Source organism: Pteropus alecto, unplaced genomic scaffold (genome assembly GCF_000325575.1).
Source record: "Pteropus alecto unplaced genomic scaffold, ASM32557v1 scaffold92, whole genome shotgun sequence".
Classification (NCBI taxonomy): Eukaryota; Metazoa; Chordata; class Mammalia; order Chiroptera; family Pteropodidae; genus Pteropus; species Pteropus alecto.
This window is the reverse complement of record NW_006432447.1, coordinates 5,186,173-5,206,260: the sequence shown is the minus strand read 5'-3', so window position 1 is coordinate 5,206,260 and position 20,088 is coordinate 5,186,173. Positions and strand designations below refer to the sequence as shown.

Here is a 20,088-nt window from a genome sequence, read left to right as displayed (position 1 = left end):
TCCCTCTCCTACAGGTACTTAAATTATCAGCTTTGTTCCCCAAATCCCTGCCAAACAAGTGCTTCTCGGACCTCTGTATTCAGCTGCTGTCATACTCAAAAGTGTTCCAAGCTGGACAGCCAGCCCCCCCAAGGGACAGAAACAATGCTGGCTTGGTAGCTCAGAGCCCTCCAGGGTTGAACAAGGAAAGGTATAACAGTTTTTCTCAGATCTTAGGAGGAAATCTGGAGTCTGGTGCATGCTGGGTTAAATTTGCACCTGTACTCTACTTATCAGCACATATACACTGCATAAACATGCCTCTTGGGAATTTTATAGGATGTAAACTTTAATGATTTTTAGTTGATAAAATCTGCTGGATGAAAAGTAGCTGTCTTATGTGGGGCTACCACCTTGATTAAACCTAAATATCTACAGCAGGGAAAAGAAGACAGACCACATATAGGAGGGACTGACAAGTGGTAAGGTCACGGAAGAAAGGCAGGCTGCTCAGATAAGAAAGAACCCACCCTTGTAGGAAGCTGGTCATATGGTAAACTAAGAATGCCCAGTTATGTAGTGGCTGACAATTATCCTTTCAGCTTTGAAGAAAGGGAGATTCTCAGAGCAAACATGCCTTATGAAAACCCAGGAACTGAATACTTCTATCATTGCCTCTTTCCATTTCTAACCTGCTGAATCTGTTGAGTTCAAGTGAGATAGCTCTCTGATCCTTCAGAGTAATTCATAGCATTACCCCAATATGAACAGAAACACAAGTGAAATGATAAGAGAATTTCCAAGTTGGATGTAAAACAACAAAAAAAAGTTTAGGTTTGTTTTTTTTTTTAAATTGCAAAAGTCATGGAACCACAATTTCAGAGCTCTGGTACTAGAAACCATTTTAACCACTACTGTGGGGAAAGGTAAGATCTTGATTTGCTCAACGAAAGTGCAACAATTCTTAGAATTTATCAAATATTTTAATTCTTAATCCACAAATAGTTTTAAGTTTAAAATATAAAGTTAATCAAGATAAAGTACTATTAATTAAATATATATAAAGGTAACACATAGTCTATTTGGTGTTCAGACAAGTAACAACCTTAGCAGAGACTCTTATAGGCTCTCTTGCCAAGGAAGTAACCTGCATGTCTTATTGGCAAGTCCCTGAGAAGAAACGGACCTGTCCAATGAATGAATGTGCAGACTCCGACTGAAAGTTGCATATAGTGAGAACCATGCATTAAAAGAAAAGTCTCTGGACTCTGAGGAACTCATATCCATAAGCATTGACAGACTTATTATACCTCTTCTAATATAAATTATTTAACTTCTATTTGTGGTTTTGTTTTTTCATTAACTGACCAGTAAAATGATGAACAAATGTAGTTTTTTTCCTGATAGTTTTTTTCTTTAACAGTTAATGGTTTTATGTCAAGAAAATGAACTTTTACTACTTACTTGTGTAAAAAGTCGGGTTCAGAACCATGTTCGGACTCGGGTTCCTGAATCTGCTCTCCCATGGGCCGGCTATTCTCCCGCAGGACAGTGGAAGTGAGCTGTGGTGCTGGCAGGGGGCCAGGAGTCTGAATCATGGTGTCTGTCCTATTTAGCCACGTATTATCCAGACTTTCATCTGTAAAATTCCAGTTTAGAGTCATAGAACATCACGGGTAGAGTAAACGCTGGTAGAAGTTATAGAATGGCTCTGGAATTAGACTGCCTAGTTTGAATCTCAGTTACACCGCTCACTGGTATGACTTTGTATAAGCTGTTAAACTTCCAAAATACAGTTTTCTCATATACAAAATGTGGATATTAGTACCTAACCTCACAGGTTTGTAAAGATTAAATGAGGTAATGTATGTAACCATCAGATGTTACCTATCCTCACATTATCATCTTTTCAAGTCCTTCCACCTCTAAGGATTAATTCACCATAGAAAGGGAAGAATGGGGCCAGCTTGAGACCCCTGTAGCCTGCTTTGCTCAAGCAAAGGAAGTACCACTTAAAGTCTGGGTCTCAGGCAGTAGAACTAAAAGTCTGGCTGGACTTTACTGAGAAATCAGCAAGTCCTGTTGCACAACACTGGTCCCAAGAAAAATAAACCTTTTTTCCAGGTCATACATGTGGGAATGTGTTGAGAGGCTCACTCTTCATGCCTAAGTCTTCCCTGATCACTCCCCATCCAACCCCACCTACCATTCTCTTTTAACTTGTACAGGAAACAGAATTATTCCTGATTATTTAGAAATAAATTATATACTGTCCTGCACTAGTAGGTTATTTGTCATGTGCATGTGTTATCTCTAATTACATTTAAGTTTCTTCAAGGGTCCAGGAACTGTTTTTTTGCCGTAAGATCATTTATAAAGATCTGAGCAGATTAAAGAATTATTTGCATACCTAAACTATATCTTGATAAAATATTACTTAATTGTAAAGTGTCAACCTATAAATTTCTGAATTTTCTTAATATGGAAGACTTTAAAAAATATTACTGCTATGTCTTTCCTTCTTAAGAATTTTAATCACATAGTATGAATCCCATTCTTTTTCTTCCCCCATTAAGTCTCAGAGATATGTGCATGTTAGGTTCTTCATCTGCCATCAAACATTCTTTCTCTCTGTGTATTTCTTAGGTTTTCAAAATTTTGTCAGACACATGTACATTTTATTAGCTTTTCTGTCCCTGGGAATACCTACCTGTTGTTTGGTTAAGGTCATTCCACTGACCTGAAGCTCACTAATGAATCTTAATCAGCAAGAATATGTTTCATCATTTTTTATTCATACCAATTTCCAGTTAACATTTAATTCAAAACTTTTATTCTCTGCTGCACTTCAATTTTTAGGATCATAAGAATGATATCAGCATGATCATAAAAATGGTTCTTAACCTGGTACACTTATCTTTCAGCTCTCCATTACATGTCATCTTTTCCAGAATATCTTTCCTGATTCACTAAGTTTGGTCACTACCTGTATGTTCCCAGAGAACCTTTTTGGCCAATCAGAGCATTTACCAAACTGAATTGCCTACTTCTCTGTCTCCCCATCTGTATTATGAGCTATTTTTTTTATCAATACCTAATCTCCAGCATTTAGTGCAGTTCTTAGGAAGGTTCTTGATAAAGACTTAATGAATAAATAACTTCAGGAAGAACTCACTCTTCTTGAAGAGATCCTCCTAACTCCTAAAGATTCCTCAATGAGTCTATGGCCATGCCACCCTGAACAAGCCCAATCCCGTCTGATCTTGGAAGCTAAGCAGGGTTGGGCCTGGTTAGTACTTGGATGGGAGACCACCTAGGATGACCAGGTGCTGTAGGCGTAAAAAAATAAAAAATAAGGGACTGTAAGCTGACAAGGTCCTTGCAATCTGTGAGGTCAACCAAGGGTTGCCTCACCTAAATACATACATACGTACATACATACATACGTACATAAAGATTCCTCAATGAAAATACTTCTTGCAAAACTCTGCTATGTAGGAGTTCTGGGCATGCAACCTGCTTAAGTCACTTGGTAAATTTCAAATTGTTACAGAGCAAGTATACTTTTTTATAATTTAACAATTACAAAATTAGGTTATCTGGCCCTATATGCTTCTTTTAGTTCTAAAGTGATAATTCTGACTGCTCCACTAGTGAATTTTTTTTTTGGTTATTTAAAATTTCCGAGGCCTTAGTTTCTTCTGTGTCAAATCTGGATAATGGTACTGAACTTAAGAGTTAATTTATAAAAAAACATTTATATAACACGTACCAGGTGCCAAAGACTGACCTAAGTGCTTTATAAATATTAGTCAAATAAATGATTAAATGATAGACTGCATGTAAAGCACATTCCTGGTATATAGCAAGGATTTGATAAATGCTGGCTAATATGAATATTACATCTATGAATCTTTGATGAGTCACTATTTTTTAGGTAGCAGAAGTGAGATGCTGAAAGGTACAAAGAAAAGAGAATCAAGAGTACAGGATTCTGGTCATTGCCCTCCTCTCTGGGTTTGGAGAAAATTTATTAGGAGAAGCATGAAAATGAGGAAGATTATTTGAGGAAATAACCATTTAACTTTGAGTTTTCTCTTAGTTTAAGAATAATGCTGCTTTAATAAAAGATATTTTAGTCTTTTTGGATCTATTAATATCTACTATTGATCATATTTTCATTATTATTCAACTTTCTCATTCCCCACAGTTCATGAGGATTATAAAACCAGATTTGGCCATTACTATTTTAATATACAAAAATGGTCCATCCAAGGGGGGTAGAAATAGAAAGCTGTTCTGATATATTTAATTTGCTGCAGGTGTCTACCCTCAACTTACCAGAATCTCTCCTATATTAGTATGAATTTTAACAGAATAACATTATAACTATCATTTAAAATTTAATGTATTAGAGCAAGGGTCTCCAATCCCCAGGCTGCGGCCAAGTATCATCAGTCCATGGCCTGTTAGGAACCAGGATGCACAGCAGGAGGTGAGTGGCAGGTGAGGGAGTGAAGCTTCATCTGTATTTGCAGCTGCTCTCCAGCACTAGCCTCACCACCTCAGCTCCACCTCATCTTTAGGCATTAGATTCTCATAAGAGCATCAGTCCTTGGTGCCAAAAGGGCTGGGGACTGCCGTATCAGAGGGTTATGATATGGGACCAAATTTATAAAGTATTATAATTGTGTCCTTTTTTTCCTCTATGCCTATCTTCCTCTGTGTTCTATGCTCTTTCAACTTATCTTTGACTCTTTTCTGTCCCACTTTGTCTATTTCAAACTTTTTGCCTGAACCTCTCAGTGTGTATCAAATATACAAGGAAATAATGTGCTCAACAGTATTATCTTGCTTCAACAGATTATTTGCTCCTTTATTTATCTATTTAACATCAGCAAAGCTATTTGTTTCATAGAGTAAAGGCAGACTTACCTTCTACTCTTTTTTTGTGAAGTGGGGGTCGTCCTTTCTTATTCCTTACTGAAGAGGTTTTGCTGCTGCTGCTTCCACTGTTCACAGACATTCTATCATCTTCACCTCCAGTGACTAATGAATTCCTATACGAGATGAGTGGAAGCCATACATCTTCCCTCCTTTCCATCATTTGCTCCGTAAGGAACTTTTCTAGGTATGAATGACTAGAAACACAATAGAAGAAGCAGTGATTTTCATAGAGGCACTTAATTTTTTCATAACCTGAGCCTCTCTCAGAAGGTTCTGAAAAATCCTTAAGGATATACTGTTAACAGTGGTTACTTTGGGAAAGAGAAGGACTGAGAATTTAAGGTTTTGCTTCACATAGTCCTAGAATACTTTTAAACAAGTGGATATATTACCAAGGGTGTGTGTGTACGCGCACGCATGGTCTTTCCTATAGTTCTCCATTTTTAAGTACCAATGTTGAAAAAAAAAATCAGAAATTTGGCTCAAAAGGGAATTTTCTTTTAAAGTGGTCAGACCAAGACAGGAGTTTGGAATGGAGTGAGGAGCTTTGCATACACCCTCTCTCCAGCAAAACACCTTTTAACTGGTGAAAATTATAAGACAGTTATTTTAAATCTTTAGGAATTGTCCTAAGGGCATAAAGCAAATGGAGGAAACGTTTATTCAAGAAAATCTATTAAGTCTCAGTAAAAACAAAGTTTGTAGCATTTGAACCATATCCTGCCTGCATCATTCTCTTTTCCCCTACCACAGCTCTGTGTTATGGAAACTCTCTTACATCCTAGCTCCCTGTTTAGAGCTACCCTGGAAGAAGCAGGCCATCTGTGTGTTGCAGAAGCTCCCTTCTAGACAGCAGCCTGGAGAAATGAAGCTCCCCCCATTACCCGCTCTAAGCCACATATGTTGGGTAGTAACTACCCCAGGCACAGCAGGCTAAAGAATGTTGGGCCCTGAATGTCCCATCTCAGCTCCCCTGCTCACAGAATAGGGATGTTATTCTGGGAGAAGAGGGATGCTGTCCCAGCCCCCAGCTCCTGTTCAGTAGAATAAAAAATTCTGCCCAGGAGCTGAGGCAGATTATAGGATAAAGATTTCCAGCTCTATTTTGGAGGACTGACTTTATCTGGAATAGAGTATAGACTATTCCTTGCCTAAGAGTGTTGTTGAAAGTAATGGAAATCTTGAAAAACAAATATGAGGGTGCTGGTAGCTCTTTAATACTCGAAGCAACAATGAGAAAGTAGAGCAGCCAGAAATTTGAGAATCACAGCCAAGCAGAACCTCCTGGGATCACAGTCAATCCTGGAATGAAAAAAGGCTGTGCACATATGCTAAGCTGCACGCACTCATGGGCAAATAGAACAGAGGATGGGGCAGCTTTGAAATCATTCCCCAAGCCCCGCACAGATCTATCAACACAGAGAAGGGCTTAAACACAACATCTAACCAAACGCTGGCTGAACATAAGCTGCTCTGACCCGTAGCAACTCCTATGAAGCCAGGCTTAAAAATAAAATCACAACAGACTGATTTTCAGTTCCTCATGCAAGGAGCTTGTAAGCTGCCAATGCATCCTAACAAGTAAAAACGTTGGACAGACTGAAAAAATCAACAACTCTTCTTGGATCCATAAGAGAGGAAAATCACTGCCTCCAAGATTGGAGACACAGGTGAATACAGGAAGTCACAGCTTACTGGAACAAACATACGAACAGAAACCACCTTGGGAACTATTGTTGGGGTAGAAAAATCTGAACTGCTGGAGGCACACTATGGACAAGTCTGAGAGTTAGAAACTCCAGAAGGGACCCAGTCACAGATGAGACCCCCACAGTACTGTGAGATTTATCTCCAGAAACTCAACCATGTGCCTACAGTAAATATCAGAGAAAATTCCCACTGTCCTTTTGGCAAGGGGAGGGGGAAAGGAACTATTTTGAAATCTGGCAGAGCACATTGTTCTTAACAAAGCCTCTCCTCAGGAGGAAATTAGTTAACCAGACCCTAAACCTTGATGGGATATTATTACCTGAGCCTAACTGACCTAGGGGAAGGGAAATAGCCAACTCCATCCCACTCTACTTATCCTGATCCACCTAAGTGTGAAGGAAAAAACAAAAACAAAAAAACCTGAGAAGCACACAAGAAATTCATAGACCAGAGTCATAGGCTCACTAAAAGGCTGAGACTTAATCACAGGACTACAGAATGCTTTCCCTCCCCACAACTCCTTATCGTTACATTACTAAAAGCTTACTTAGAGCAGTTCCTTTTACCAGCACATCATGTCCAAAATTACAAGGCATACCAAAAGCAAAAAACACAATTGGAAGAGACAGAGCACGATAAGAACCAGACATGGCAGAAATGCTGGAATTTTCAAACTGGGAATAAACAACTATGATCAATATGCAGAGAGCTCTAATGGAAAAACAAGGATGCTTCTGATGGGCTTGTTAGGAGACTAGATATGGCTGAAGAAAGAATCTCTGAGTTAGAGGGTATCTCAACCAAAAAACCAAAAAGTAAAGAGAATGAAGATGAAAAAAAAAAAAAAATCCAAGGACAGTCGTACAACTATAAAAGGTATAACATATGTAAAATGGGAATATCATAAGGAGAAGACAGAATGGAACAGAAGACATATTTGAAACAATAATGACAGAGAATTTCCCCAAATTAATGTCAGATACCAAACCACAGATATGGGAATCATAAAGAACCTCAAGCAGAATAAATACCAAAAGAACTACAGCTAGTCATATCATTTTCAAACTACAGAGAACTGAAGATAAAGAAAAAATCCTGAAAGACGCCAGAGGAAAAAAATACCTTAGCTACAGAGGAATGAAGATAAGAATTATATCTAACTTCTCAGAAACCATGCAAGCAAGAAGAGTGGAGTGAAATATTTGAAAGTGTTATGACAAAAAAAACCCCAACAGCCTAAAATTCCGTACCCTGCAAAATTATCCTTCAAAAGTAAAGGAGAAATAAAGACTCTCAGACAAATAAAAATTGAAAGACTCTGTTGTCAATAGACCTACTTTGGAAGAAATGTTAAAGAATTTATTTGGAGAGAAGGAAAATAATATAGGTCAGGAGTTTGGATCTACATAAAACAAGGAAGAGCATCGAAGGAAGAATAAGTGAAAGTAAAATAAAAACTTATTTTTTCTTATTCTTAATTAGATCTAAATAAGTTTGTTCAAAGTAATAATACCAACAATATATTCAATTATATATGCTTAAAAATTAAATGAATGATAGTAATGATACAAGGGATGGAAGGGATGAATTGGATTATTTTATTATAAGGTACTCATACTACCCGTGAATTGGTATAGTGTTGTTTGAAAGTGGACTTAGATTAGCTGTAAATGTACACTACAAACTCTAGGGCAACAACTTTTAAAAAATATCAATATGCTAAGAAAGGAGAGCAAATGGAATCATAAAATGTTCAACTGAAACCATAAAAGGCAGAAAAAGAGTGGAAGACAAAAATAGCAGAGCAAGGGCAACAAATAGGAAATGGTAAGGAATGTGGTAGCTATCACCCCAAGTATATCAATAATAATTGGAATGTCACTGGTCTAAATGCACCGAGTAAAAGAGTTCATCATAGTGGATCAAAAAACAAGACCCAACTATAGGCTGTCTACAAGAAACTTTAAATGCAGAGACACATATCGGTTAAAAGTAAATGGATGGGGAAAGATATACTGTGCTAACACTAATCAAAAGAAAGCAAGAGTAGCTACATTAATTTCAGAGAGAGAAGACTTCGAAGCAAGGAAATTACCAAATTATCAGGGATAGAGAAAGGCAGTACATGAAAAAGGGATCAATTCTCCAAGACGACATAATCCTTATTGTGTATGTACCTAACAACAGAGTACCAAACTATGTGAGGCAAAACCTAATAGAATTGCAAAGAAAAAGAGATGAATCCACTATCATGGTTGGAGAATTCTATACCACTCTATCAGAAATGGACAGATTCAGCAGGCAGAAAAACAGTAAGGACACAGCTGAACTCAACTACACCATCAATTACCTAGATATCAAACTACTACTTCCAACAACAGCAGAATACAGCTCCCCTGGAACATTCACCAAGACAGACTACATTCTGGACCATAAATCACCTTAACCAATTTAAAAAAGAACAGAAATCATCCAATGTCTGCTCTTAAGACCATGATGGAATTAAATGAACGATATGAAAGGTAGATGGAAAAATTCCAAAACACATGGAGACTAAACAACACACCTGTAAACAACACATGGTTCAAAGAAGAAATTGCAAGAGAAATTAAAAAACATTTTGAACCAAGTTAAAAAGAAAACACAACATGTCAAAATCTGTGGGATGCAGTGAAAGCAGTGTTTAGAGGGAAATTTATAGCATTGAATGTACATATTAGAAAAAAAGACTGAAAATTGGTAAGCTTTCACCTTGGGAAACCAGAAAAATAAGACCAAATCAAATCCAATGTGGAAAAAAAGAAATAACAAAAAGAGTAGAAATCAATAAAATTGAAAACAAGAAATCAGAGAAAATTGGCAAAATCAAAAGCTGGTACTTTGGAAGATCAATAAAATTGATAAACCTAAGTTTTTAGCTAACTTAGCTAAAAAAAAAAAAAGAGGACACCATTTACTAATATTGGAAATAAAAGAGGACATATCACTACACAGAAACTATGGACATTAAAAGAAAAATAAAGGAATACTATAAACAACTCTATGCCCACAGATTTCACAATCTAGATGAAACAGACCAATTCTTTGAAACACAAAATTTGCCAAAACTAAGACAAGAAATAGACAATCTGATAGGCCTTACCTATTAAAATAAATTGAACCAATAATTAACATCCCTCCCAAAACAGAAATCATGAGGCTCAAATGGCTTCACTGGTGAATTCAACCAATCATTTAAGGAAGAAATATACCAATTCTCTACAATTTCTTTCAGAGGATAAAAGCAGAAAGAATTCTTCCTAACTCATCTATGAGGTCAGTGTTACCCTAATACCAAAACCAAAGACATCACAAGGAAAGTACAGAGTAATACCTTCATGAACATAAATACAAAAATTCTCAACAAAACATTAAATATAACCTAACAATGTAAAAAAAATGATATATACCATGACTAAGCGAGATGTAACCCAGGTATGCAAGGCTAATTCAACATTCAAAAATTAATGTAATCTGTCACATTAACAGGATACAAAAAAACCTCATACAATCATATCAATAGATATGAAAAAGCATTTGACAAAAACACCCATTAATGATAAAAACTCTCAGTAAACTAGGAATAGAGGGGAACTTCCTCACCTTGATAAAGAACTTTTACAAAAAACTGTACAACTAACATCATACTTAATGCTAAGAAACTTGAAACTTTCCTACTAAATCAGTTACAACACAAGAAGGTCCCCCCTCTTAGCATTCCCGTTTTCAACACTGTACTGGAAATAAATTCTAGTTAATACAATAAAACAAGGAAATAAAAAGTATACAGATTGGGAAGACAGAAATCAAAGTGTCCTTGAGCACAGATGGCATGATTGTCTACGTAGAAAATCCTAAAGAACTGACAGAAAATGAGAGTCCAGTCAAGATGGCAGAGTAGGTAAAGATGTACTTGCCTCCTCCTCTAAAATTATAAATTATAGAATAATCAACCTGTAGAACCATCTGAAGACTAGTTGAGCAGTACTCCTATAACTAAGGATATAAAGAAGCTATGTTCAGATTGTTAAAAAGTGGAGTGGAGACACAAAATAGGTTGGCCCTACACCCATGTAGCCATTGGAATTGGCAGCGGTATCTCAGCTGCAGGTGTCCCCCATGACAACCAAGGGGTGGTAGCCCCAAAATGGCCACTGCCCCTAGGCCAGAGCACCAGTGCCAGGAAGAGAAGCCCCCACAACATCTAGCTGTGAAAAATCAGCAGAGATTCCAAACATATGGGTTAGATGGAAGGCTACTGGAAACCCAGGTGTCCTCTTAAAGGGCCTGCACACAGACCTATTTGCTCAAAGGAACTTACCCAGGGCTCTGGTGGAGGTACAGAGGCTTGGGAAACACCAGGAACATACAGGGAGAGAGTGAGTTGTGTGGCTTCAGAGTGAGGGCTGGAGGGATAGCCACCATCTTTTCTATGTTGAACCCTTTTCCCCACATGGCCAAATCTGAATTTGCATTAACTGGTAAAATCAACTTGCTCCACACCAGTTACTCCCTCGGGCCTTGCCCAACCCAATTCACACACCACCAAATGTATTTTTGGAGGCGCTCTGCAGGAGGCTCTTTCAGCAGCAAGCAGCCTACCTTGGCTCCGTCATCACAGGAGGCACGTTCAATGATGGGCAACCAGCCCCAGCCTGTGCTGTAGTCTTTCTTGGACAACTTAGGCCCCAGGCAGAAGGTGGCTGGCCTCAGTATGCTCTGAGTCTTTTGCTGAGTGGCCCCAGGCTCAGCACTGACACCAAGCCTGAATTTGCATTAACCCAGTGAACACCACTTGCCTTACCCTGGTGACTCTGAGACCCTGCCTCACCCAACTTGTGAACCACATGAGGCTCCGTCAGCGGCTGAGCCTTACTGGCAGTTGGGAGGTAGTAGCTAACCTCAGGATGCCCTGGACCTTTTGCTGAGCTACCCCAGGCTTGGTATTGGTAGCAGACAGCCTCAGGTTTACAGCATGACCTCTCACATGCACCACTGGATCCAGCAAAGGGGGTGACCAATACCTGATCATTTTGTAGCTCCTACCCAATAGCCTAGGGCCAGTCACAAGCAGTGGCTGACACTGGCCTGCACAGGAGCTACTCCCAAGAGGCCCAAGAACCAACACACCTGGAGTTCAGCTTAAGACCATAACAAAGCAATACTCAATTAGCCCCACAAGTGGCACAACCAAAGGGTGGTCTGGTCAGGTACCAGAGCCCACTTGGGCAAATCTTGTTTTGTGGGGTCAGCACCCACATAGCAGCTCATAAGCTATGTTCCAATCAAAAGACACAGGGTAACTGAATGGAAAAAAACACAAGACTCATACATATGATATCTACAAGAGATCCACATTAGAGTAAGACACACACAGACTGAAAGTAAAAGGAACAGAAAAAGATACTACATGTAGACGGAAATGAAAAAAAAGCTGGGGTAGCAAAACTTAGACAAAATAAACTTTAAAACAAAGGTTATAAGAGACAAAAAAGGACATTAATATAATGATAAAGGGATCAATCCAACCAGAAGACATAACCCTAGTAAACATTTACACACCCAACATAGGAACACCTAAATATATCAAGCAAATATTAACTGACATAAAGGGAGAGATTTCCAGTAATACAGTCATAGTAGGGGACCTTAATACCTCATTGACCCCAATTGAAAAATCTAGACTGAAAAATCAACAAAAGAACAGTGGCCTTAAATAACACACTAGACCAGATGGATTTAATTGATATTTTTAAAGCATTTTACCCCAAAGCAGCAAAATATAGATTCTTTTCAAGTGCACAAGGAACATTTTCCAAGATAGACCACATGTTAGGCCACAAAATAAATCTCAATAAATTTAAAAAAACGAAAATCATATCAAACGTCTTCTCCAACCACAGTGGTATGAAACTAGAAATCAATTATAAGAAATGGAAAAACACAAATATAGAGAGGTTAAATAACATGCTACTGAACAATGAATGGATTAACAATGAGATCAAGGAAAAAAATCAAAAGATACCCTGAACAAAAGAAAGCAAAAATACAACAATCCAAAACCTATGGGACACAGTGGAAGCACTCCTCAGATGGAAACTCGTAGCAATACAGGCCTACCTCAAAAACATCAAAGATCTCAAATATACAATCTAACATTATACTTAAAGGAACTAGAAAAAGAAGAGCAAAGGCCAAAGTGAGTAGAAGGAAGGAAATAAAGATCACAGCAGAAACAAATGAAATAAAAATCTAAAAAAAATCACAAAAGATCAATGAAACCAAGAGTTCCAGTCAATATGGCAGAGTAGGAAAATGCTGTGCTGGCCTCCTCTCACAGCCACATAAAAATTATAACTAACCTACAAAATAATCATCAGTGAGAATCACCTCAAGTCTAGGTGAACAGAAGTCCTATAATAAGGCTATATAGAACAGCTATGTCCAGACTGGTAGGAGGGGCAAAGACGCGAAAATGGATGGACCTACAGCCATGTGTGGTGATTGAGAACTGGGAGGGATATTCTGTCTGCGAATGTCCCCTGGAGGAGCACGGGGCCCTAGCCCTATACCAGGCTCCCCAATCTAGGGTTCTAGTGCTGAGAAAAGAAGTCCCTACAACTTCCAGAGGTGAAAACCAGCAGAGACTGTGGCTGAGTGAGATGGAGGGCAACGGGAGTCCCAGGGGCTCCTCTTAACGGGCCTATACATGAATTTACTGATGTACTCACTCATTCTTGACTCCAGGGCTAGGACAGCAGCTCGAAAGGTGCCAAGGACATATGGGGTGGAACTGAATGGTCTGGCTCCAAGGCTGGTGGGTCAAGCTTTCTCCTAGGCAGAAGTTATGGCAGAATCTATTGTTTATTTTGAGTCCTCCCCCAAACCAGCTTGCAGACTCGGATGGCCGTCATATCTGAGTCTCCGTCAACTTGGCTAACACTGGTCCCCTTGCCCTGGTGATTCCCTGAGAAACTACTCTACCCAACTTGGAGGCCCACCCAACCCACTTCCTGTGGCTTTTCCATACAAATGGCCTGTCTTGGCTCATGCTATGGACTGGCTTGAAATCTCTCAAAGGTTCACAAGTCCCAAACAAGTGGCATCTGACCTTGGCATACCCCAAACCTCTTGCTTACCAGCCCCAAGTACGGCACCAGCAGCAGCAGCTAGCATCAGTTCGCAGTTTAGTCTCTCTCAGGTATCTCCAAGCCCAATGAGGGGGAAGACATCTACAGAAAGCTTTCTGGATCATATCAGGTGGCCCCGGGCAGGGCACAGGCTACGACTGAACTTCGCCTGTGGTGGGTTCAAACTGAGCCAGAGAACCACCAATTCATCTCTACAAATGACACACTCAAAGGGCAGACTGGACAGGCACCAGAGTCCAGCTAAAGTGAATCCTTCTCATAAGGGTCAGCCCCTGCATAACAGCTCCTCCCCTGTAGTCTCAGCAAATCCTCACAATCAATCGGACTGAGGGTCAATCACTCCAACTGAGGTGCCCGTAGCAATCAAGACTCAACTACAGCAGGGGGGAACACACAACCCACACAAGGGACACGCATGCAGAGCACCTGGTTCATGTGACCGGGGAGTCTGAGCCATGGGGCCCCACAGGACACCTACTCCATTAGGCCACTCTACTAAGACCAGGAGACACAGCAGCTCTACCTAATACATAGAAACAAACACAGGGAGGCAGCCAAAATGAGGAGACCAAGAAGCATGTCCCAAATGAAAAACAGAACAAAGCTCCAGAAGAAAAACTAAACAAAATGGAGATGAGCAATCTACCAGATGCCAAGTTCAAAACACTGGTTATAAGGATGTTCGGTGAACTCAGGGGAAGAGTAGATGAACTCAGTGAGAACTTTAACAAAGGGGCAGAAAACGTAATGAAGACAGCAAATATAAAAAAGAACCAGTTAGAAATGAAGAGTACAATAACTGAATAGAAGACTACATCACAGGGAACTGACAGTAGATAAGATGAAACAGAGGATCAGATCAGCAATCTGGAAGATAAGGTAGCAGAAAACACCCAGTCAGAACAGCAGAAAGGACAAGGAATCCAAAAAAGTGAGGATAGTTTAAGGGGCCTCTGGGACGACATCAAGTGTACCAACATTCACATTATAGGAGTACCAGAAAGAGAAGAGAGAGCCGGGAATTGGAAGCCTTTCTGAAGAAATAACGATGGAAGACTTCTCTAACCTGGTGAAGGAAACAGGCATACAAGCCCAGGAACCACAGAGAGTCCCAAGCAAGATGAACCCAAAGAGGCCCACACCAAGACACATCATGATTAAAAAGCCAAAGGTTAAAGACAAGGAGAATCTTAAAAGCAGCAAGAGAAAAGCGGTTAATTACCTCCAAGGGAGCTCCCATAAGACTGCCAGCTGATTTCTCAACAGAAACTTTGCAGGCCAGAAGGGATTGGCCCGAAATAGTCAAAGTGATGAAAAGCAAGGCCCTACAGCCAAGATTACGCTACCCACCCGGTAAAGCTATTATTGAGAACTTCAGTGACAGATAAACGAGCTTCCCAGACCAGAAAATGAACCAGGGGTTCATCAACACCAAACTAGCATTACAAGAAATGTTAGAGGGACTTCTTGAAGAAGAAGAAGATTTAAAAAAATATGAATAATGTCTAACTACATATCTCCCTCCTATTACTTTAAATGTAAATGGATTAAACGCTCCAATCAAAACACAGGGTGGCTGATTGGATAAGAAAACAAGACCCTTACATAAGTTGCCTACAAGAGACCCCCTTCAGATCAAAAAACACACATAGTAAAAGGATGGAAAAAGATATTTCATGAAAGTGAAAACAAAACAAGGAAAAAAGCTAGGGCAGCAACACTTGTACCTGCCAAAATGGACTTTAGAACAAAGGTCATAACAAGAGACAAAGAAAAACCCAGTAATCCTGCTTCTGGGTATTTATCCAAAGAAAACCAAAACCCTACTTTGAAGGGACTTGTGAATCCATATGTTCATTGCAGCATTGTTTACAATAGCCAAGATAGGGAGGCAACTGGGGTGTCCATCAACGGGGGAATGGATAAGGAAGAGGTGGTACACATACAGGGTGGAATATACTGAATGATAAGAAAAAAGAACAAAATCTCGCCATCTCCAACAACATAGACGGACCTAGAGGGTATTGTGCTGAGTGGAGCAAGTCAGACAGAGAAAGACAAATGCCATATGATTTCATTTACATGAGAATCTCGAGAACAAAATACAGGAAGAAACAAAATAGCAACTCATAGATAGGTAGAACAACATTCTGATGGTTGCCAGAATGGAGGGGAGTTGGGGGGATGGGTTAAAAAGTGAGGAGATTAAGTACAAATTGGTAGTTACAAAATAGTCATGGTGATGTAGAGTACACTGTGGGGAATATAGTCAGTAGTATTGTAATAAATAAGTATGGTGTCAGATGGGTACTGGATTTATTAGGGTGATAATTTAATAATTTACATAAATGTCTATCTAATCAGTGTTGTACATCTGAAAGTAATATAATATTTTATGTGAAGTATAATTGAAAAAAAATAAAAATGTAAATTAAAAAAATTAAGGAAGTACAAATTGGCAGTTATAAAACCATCATGGAGATGTACTGTTCAGCAAAGGAAATATAGTTAATACTATTGTAATAACTATATATGGTGTCTGATGGGTGCATGACTTATCGAAGAGATCACTTTGTAAGTTACATAAATGTCTAACCATGATGATGTACACTTGAAACTCATATAATCTTGAATTTCAACTATAATTGAAAAATAAAAATTAAAAAAAATACAGAGTCCTATCAATAGCTGTAGAAAAAGCGTTTTATAAAATCCAGCATCCATTTGATAAAAACTCTCTGCAAAGTGAGAATAGAGGAAACATACCTCAACATAATAAAGGCTATATATGACAAACTCACAGCTAACATCATAGTCAATGATGAAAACCTAAAAGTGTTTTCCATAAGATCAGGAACAAGACAACATTGCCCACTTTCCCCGCTTTTATTCAACATAGTATTTGAAGTGCTAGCCACAGCATTCAGACAAGAAAAAGAAATGAAAAGTCCACCAGAAACTATTAGGACTGATAAATAAATCCAGTAAAGTGGCAGTATACAAAATAAATATTCAGAAATTGGTTTCATTTTTATATACCAATTACGAACTATCAGAAAGAGAAATTAAGAAAACAATCCCATTTACAATTGCATTAAAAACTTTAAAATACCTAGGAAATAATTTAACCAAGGAGGTAAAAGACCTTCCTGTACTCAGAAAATTATAAGACACTGAAGAAAGAAACTGAAGAAGATACAAATAAGTGAAAGCATATAATCTGTTCAGGGATAGAAAAAAATAACTTTGTAAAAATGTCCATACTACACAAAGCAATCTATAGATTCAATGTAATCTCTATCAAAATACCAATGGCATTTTTCACAGAACTATAACAAATTACCTTAAAAATATATGGAACCACACAAAAGACCCTGAATAGTCTTGGTAATCTTGAGAAAGAACAAATTTGGAGTTATTACGCTACCCAATATCAAGCTGTACTACAAGACTATACTAATCAAAACACCATGATACTGGTATAGAAACAGACATATATATCAATGGAACAGAGTAGAGAGCCCAGAAATAAACCCATGCCTATATGGTCATTCAATCTATGACAAACAGGCGAGAACATACAATGGGGTAAAGACAGTCTCTTCAATAAATGATATTGGGAAAAATGGACAGATATATCAAAAAAGAACCTGGACCATTTTCTTACACCATATACAAAATAAACTCAAAGTGGTTTAAGTCTTAATGTAAGACCTGAAACCATAAAACTCCTAGAAGAAAACATAAGTAGTGAACTCTTTGACATTGCTCTTGATTTTTTTCCCTGATATTTCCTTGGGTATGGGAAACAAACGAAAAAATAAACAATTCGGACCACATTCAACTATGAAGTTTTTGCCCTGCAAAGGAAACCATTAACAAAATAAAAAGACTATCTACTGAATGGAAGAAGATATTCTCCAATGATACATCTGATAAGGACTTAATACCAAAAATTTGTAAAAAATGCACACAACTCAACACCATAAAAACAAACAATTAAAAAATGCACAGTGGATGGGAACAGATATTTCTCCAAAGAGGACATAGAGATAGTCAATAGACATATAAAAAGATGCTTAATATCACTAATCATCAGAGAAATGCAAATTAAAATCATAATGAGATATCATCTCACAGCTATCAGAATGACTATCATCAATAAAGCAATAAACAACAAGTATTGGCTAGGATGTGGAGAAAATAGAAACCTTGTGCACTGTTGGTAGGTTTGAAAATTGGTGCAGCCACTATGGAAAATAGTATGGAAGTTCCTCAGTTAGTTAAAAATACAACTACCATAACACTCAGCAATTGCACTTCTGGGTATTTATCTGAAGAAATCCAAAACACTAATTAGGAAAGATATACATTACCCCTATATTTACTGCAATGCTATTTACCATAGCAAAGATAAGTAAGGAACATAAGTGTCCATCAACAGAAGATTTGGATAAAGAAGATGTAGTATATATAAACAATGGAATGTTAGCCATAAAAGAGTGAAATCTTAACATCTGTGACAACATGGATGAACCTAGAGGTTACTCTGCTAAGTGAAATAAGCCAAATAGAATACCATATGATTGCATTTATATGTTGAATCTAAAGAACAAAATAAATGAACAAATGTAACAGAAACAAACTCATAAATATAGAGAACATTTTGATGGTCGCCAGATGAAAGGGGTTTGAGGGGATGGGTATAAAGGTGAAGGGATTAGGAAGTACATATTCTTAGTTACAAAACAGTTGTAAGGATGTAAAGCATAGGGAATATAGTAAAAAATACTGTAATAACTATGCATGTTGCCAGGTGGGTACTAGACTAATTGAGGGGAATCACTTCATAGATCATATGTATGTCTAACCACTATGCTTTATACCTGAAACTAATATAAAACAATACTGAATGTCAACTATAATTAAAAAAAAAAAAAACTGACAAAAAAACCAAACTGATAGAACTAGAAAGCAATTTTAGCAAGGCTATAGGATGCAAACGTAACACACAAAAGTTAATTGCTTTCCTATATATTAGAAATGAACAAGTGGAATTTGAAGTTAAAAACATAATGCCATTTACATTAGCATCCAAAAAAATAATTACTGAGGTATAAATCTAGGAAAACATATACAAGATCTACATGAGGAAAACTACAATGCTCTGATGAATGAAATGAACTAAATAAATGGAGAGACATTCCATGTTCATGAGTAGAAAGATTTAATAATTGTTAAAGTGTCACTTTTTTTGACCTTGATCTATAGATTTTGATTCCCATCAAAATCTCAGCAAGTTATTTTGTAGATAAAGACAAACTGATTCTAACAATTATACTGAGAGGCAAAAGACCCAGAATAGCCAACACAATATTGAAGGAAAAGAACAAAGTTAGAGGACTGACCTACTCAACTAGAAGACTTTTCATAAAACTACAATGTAATCACTTTGCAATATATACACATATCAAATCGTTACACTGAACACCTTAAACTTATACAATGTCATATGTCAATTACATCTCTATAAGGCTGGGAAACAAAGCTATAGTAATGAAGACATTGTGGTACTGGGAAATGAATAGATACATAGATCAAAGGAACATAATAAAGGTCACATATAAATACAGTTGTTTGATATTTGACAAGGTGCAAAGGCAATAAATACAGCCAAGATAGTTTCAACAAATGGTGCTAGAACGTGACATCCGCAAGTGTTGGGAGCCAAAACTAAGAACAAAGAATCTTGTGACTAGGCGAGGCCTTACCTACATCCTGCATCTTGTTAGCCCCCTAGCAGTCAGCCCAGCCCAGAGTTACAGTTCCCTCCTTCACTCCCACTCCCTCTAACCCTTACCACTCCTCACCCCACCAGCTAAGAACCAATGCGCCTGTGACAGATACTCTCCCGCCCAGCTAGCCCTGCCCCCCTTTGTTAGCCCTGTATAAATACTCTTGCTGCTGAATAAAATTTTGAGGCTTGATCAGAATACTGTCTTGCCTCCATTCTTTTCTCCCGCCCATGTTTTCTTTCAGATAAGGTCCTCCTCGGGTTCCGCGCAATAACTAGGTCCTGCGGGTCGGGACAGAGCACACGATCTCGTTAACTATCCTGTAACCCAATCCCTGCCATGCTTTCTCCCACCTCCATGTCATTTCCTTATGTTCCCTTCTTAATTTAAAATGCAAACTTCTTTGCAGTGGAGCATTTTAGATCTTGCTCCCCAATCTACATCATCGGTTTGGCTCAAATAAAGTC

At 38.2% G+C, this 20,088-nt stretch overlaps 1 protein-coding gene and 1 non-coding gene across 4 annotated transcripts in view; one reads left to right on the top strand and one right to left on the bottom strand.

Moving 5' to 3' along the window:
• The window catches only part of STAG1 (stromal antigen 1), a 333,229-nt gene that overhangs the window by 4,758 nt on the left and 308,383 nt on the right, over nucleotides 1–20,088 (bottom strand). For all 3 annotated transcript variants that reach the window (XM_025043566.1, XM_006907217.3, XM_006907218.3), the window contains 2 exons: nucleotides 4,915–5,120; nucleotides 1,444–1,618 (listed from right to left, as the gene is read on the bottom strand). In XM_025043566.1, coding sequence (XP_024899334.1) covers nucleotides 1,444–1,618; nucleotides 4,915–5,120 — 381 coding nt within the window. The remainder of the gene's footprint in view (nucleotides 1–1,443; nucleotides 1,619–4,914; nucleotides 5,121–20,088) is intronic.
• Nucleotides 3,199–3,317, top strand: LOC112475967. The gene has a single exon (XR_003044938.1). It is a non-coding gene; the product is annotated as a 5S ribosomal RNA (ribosomal RNA).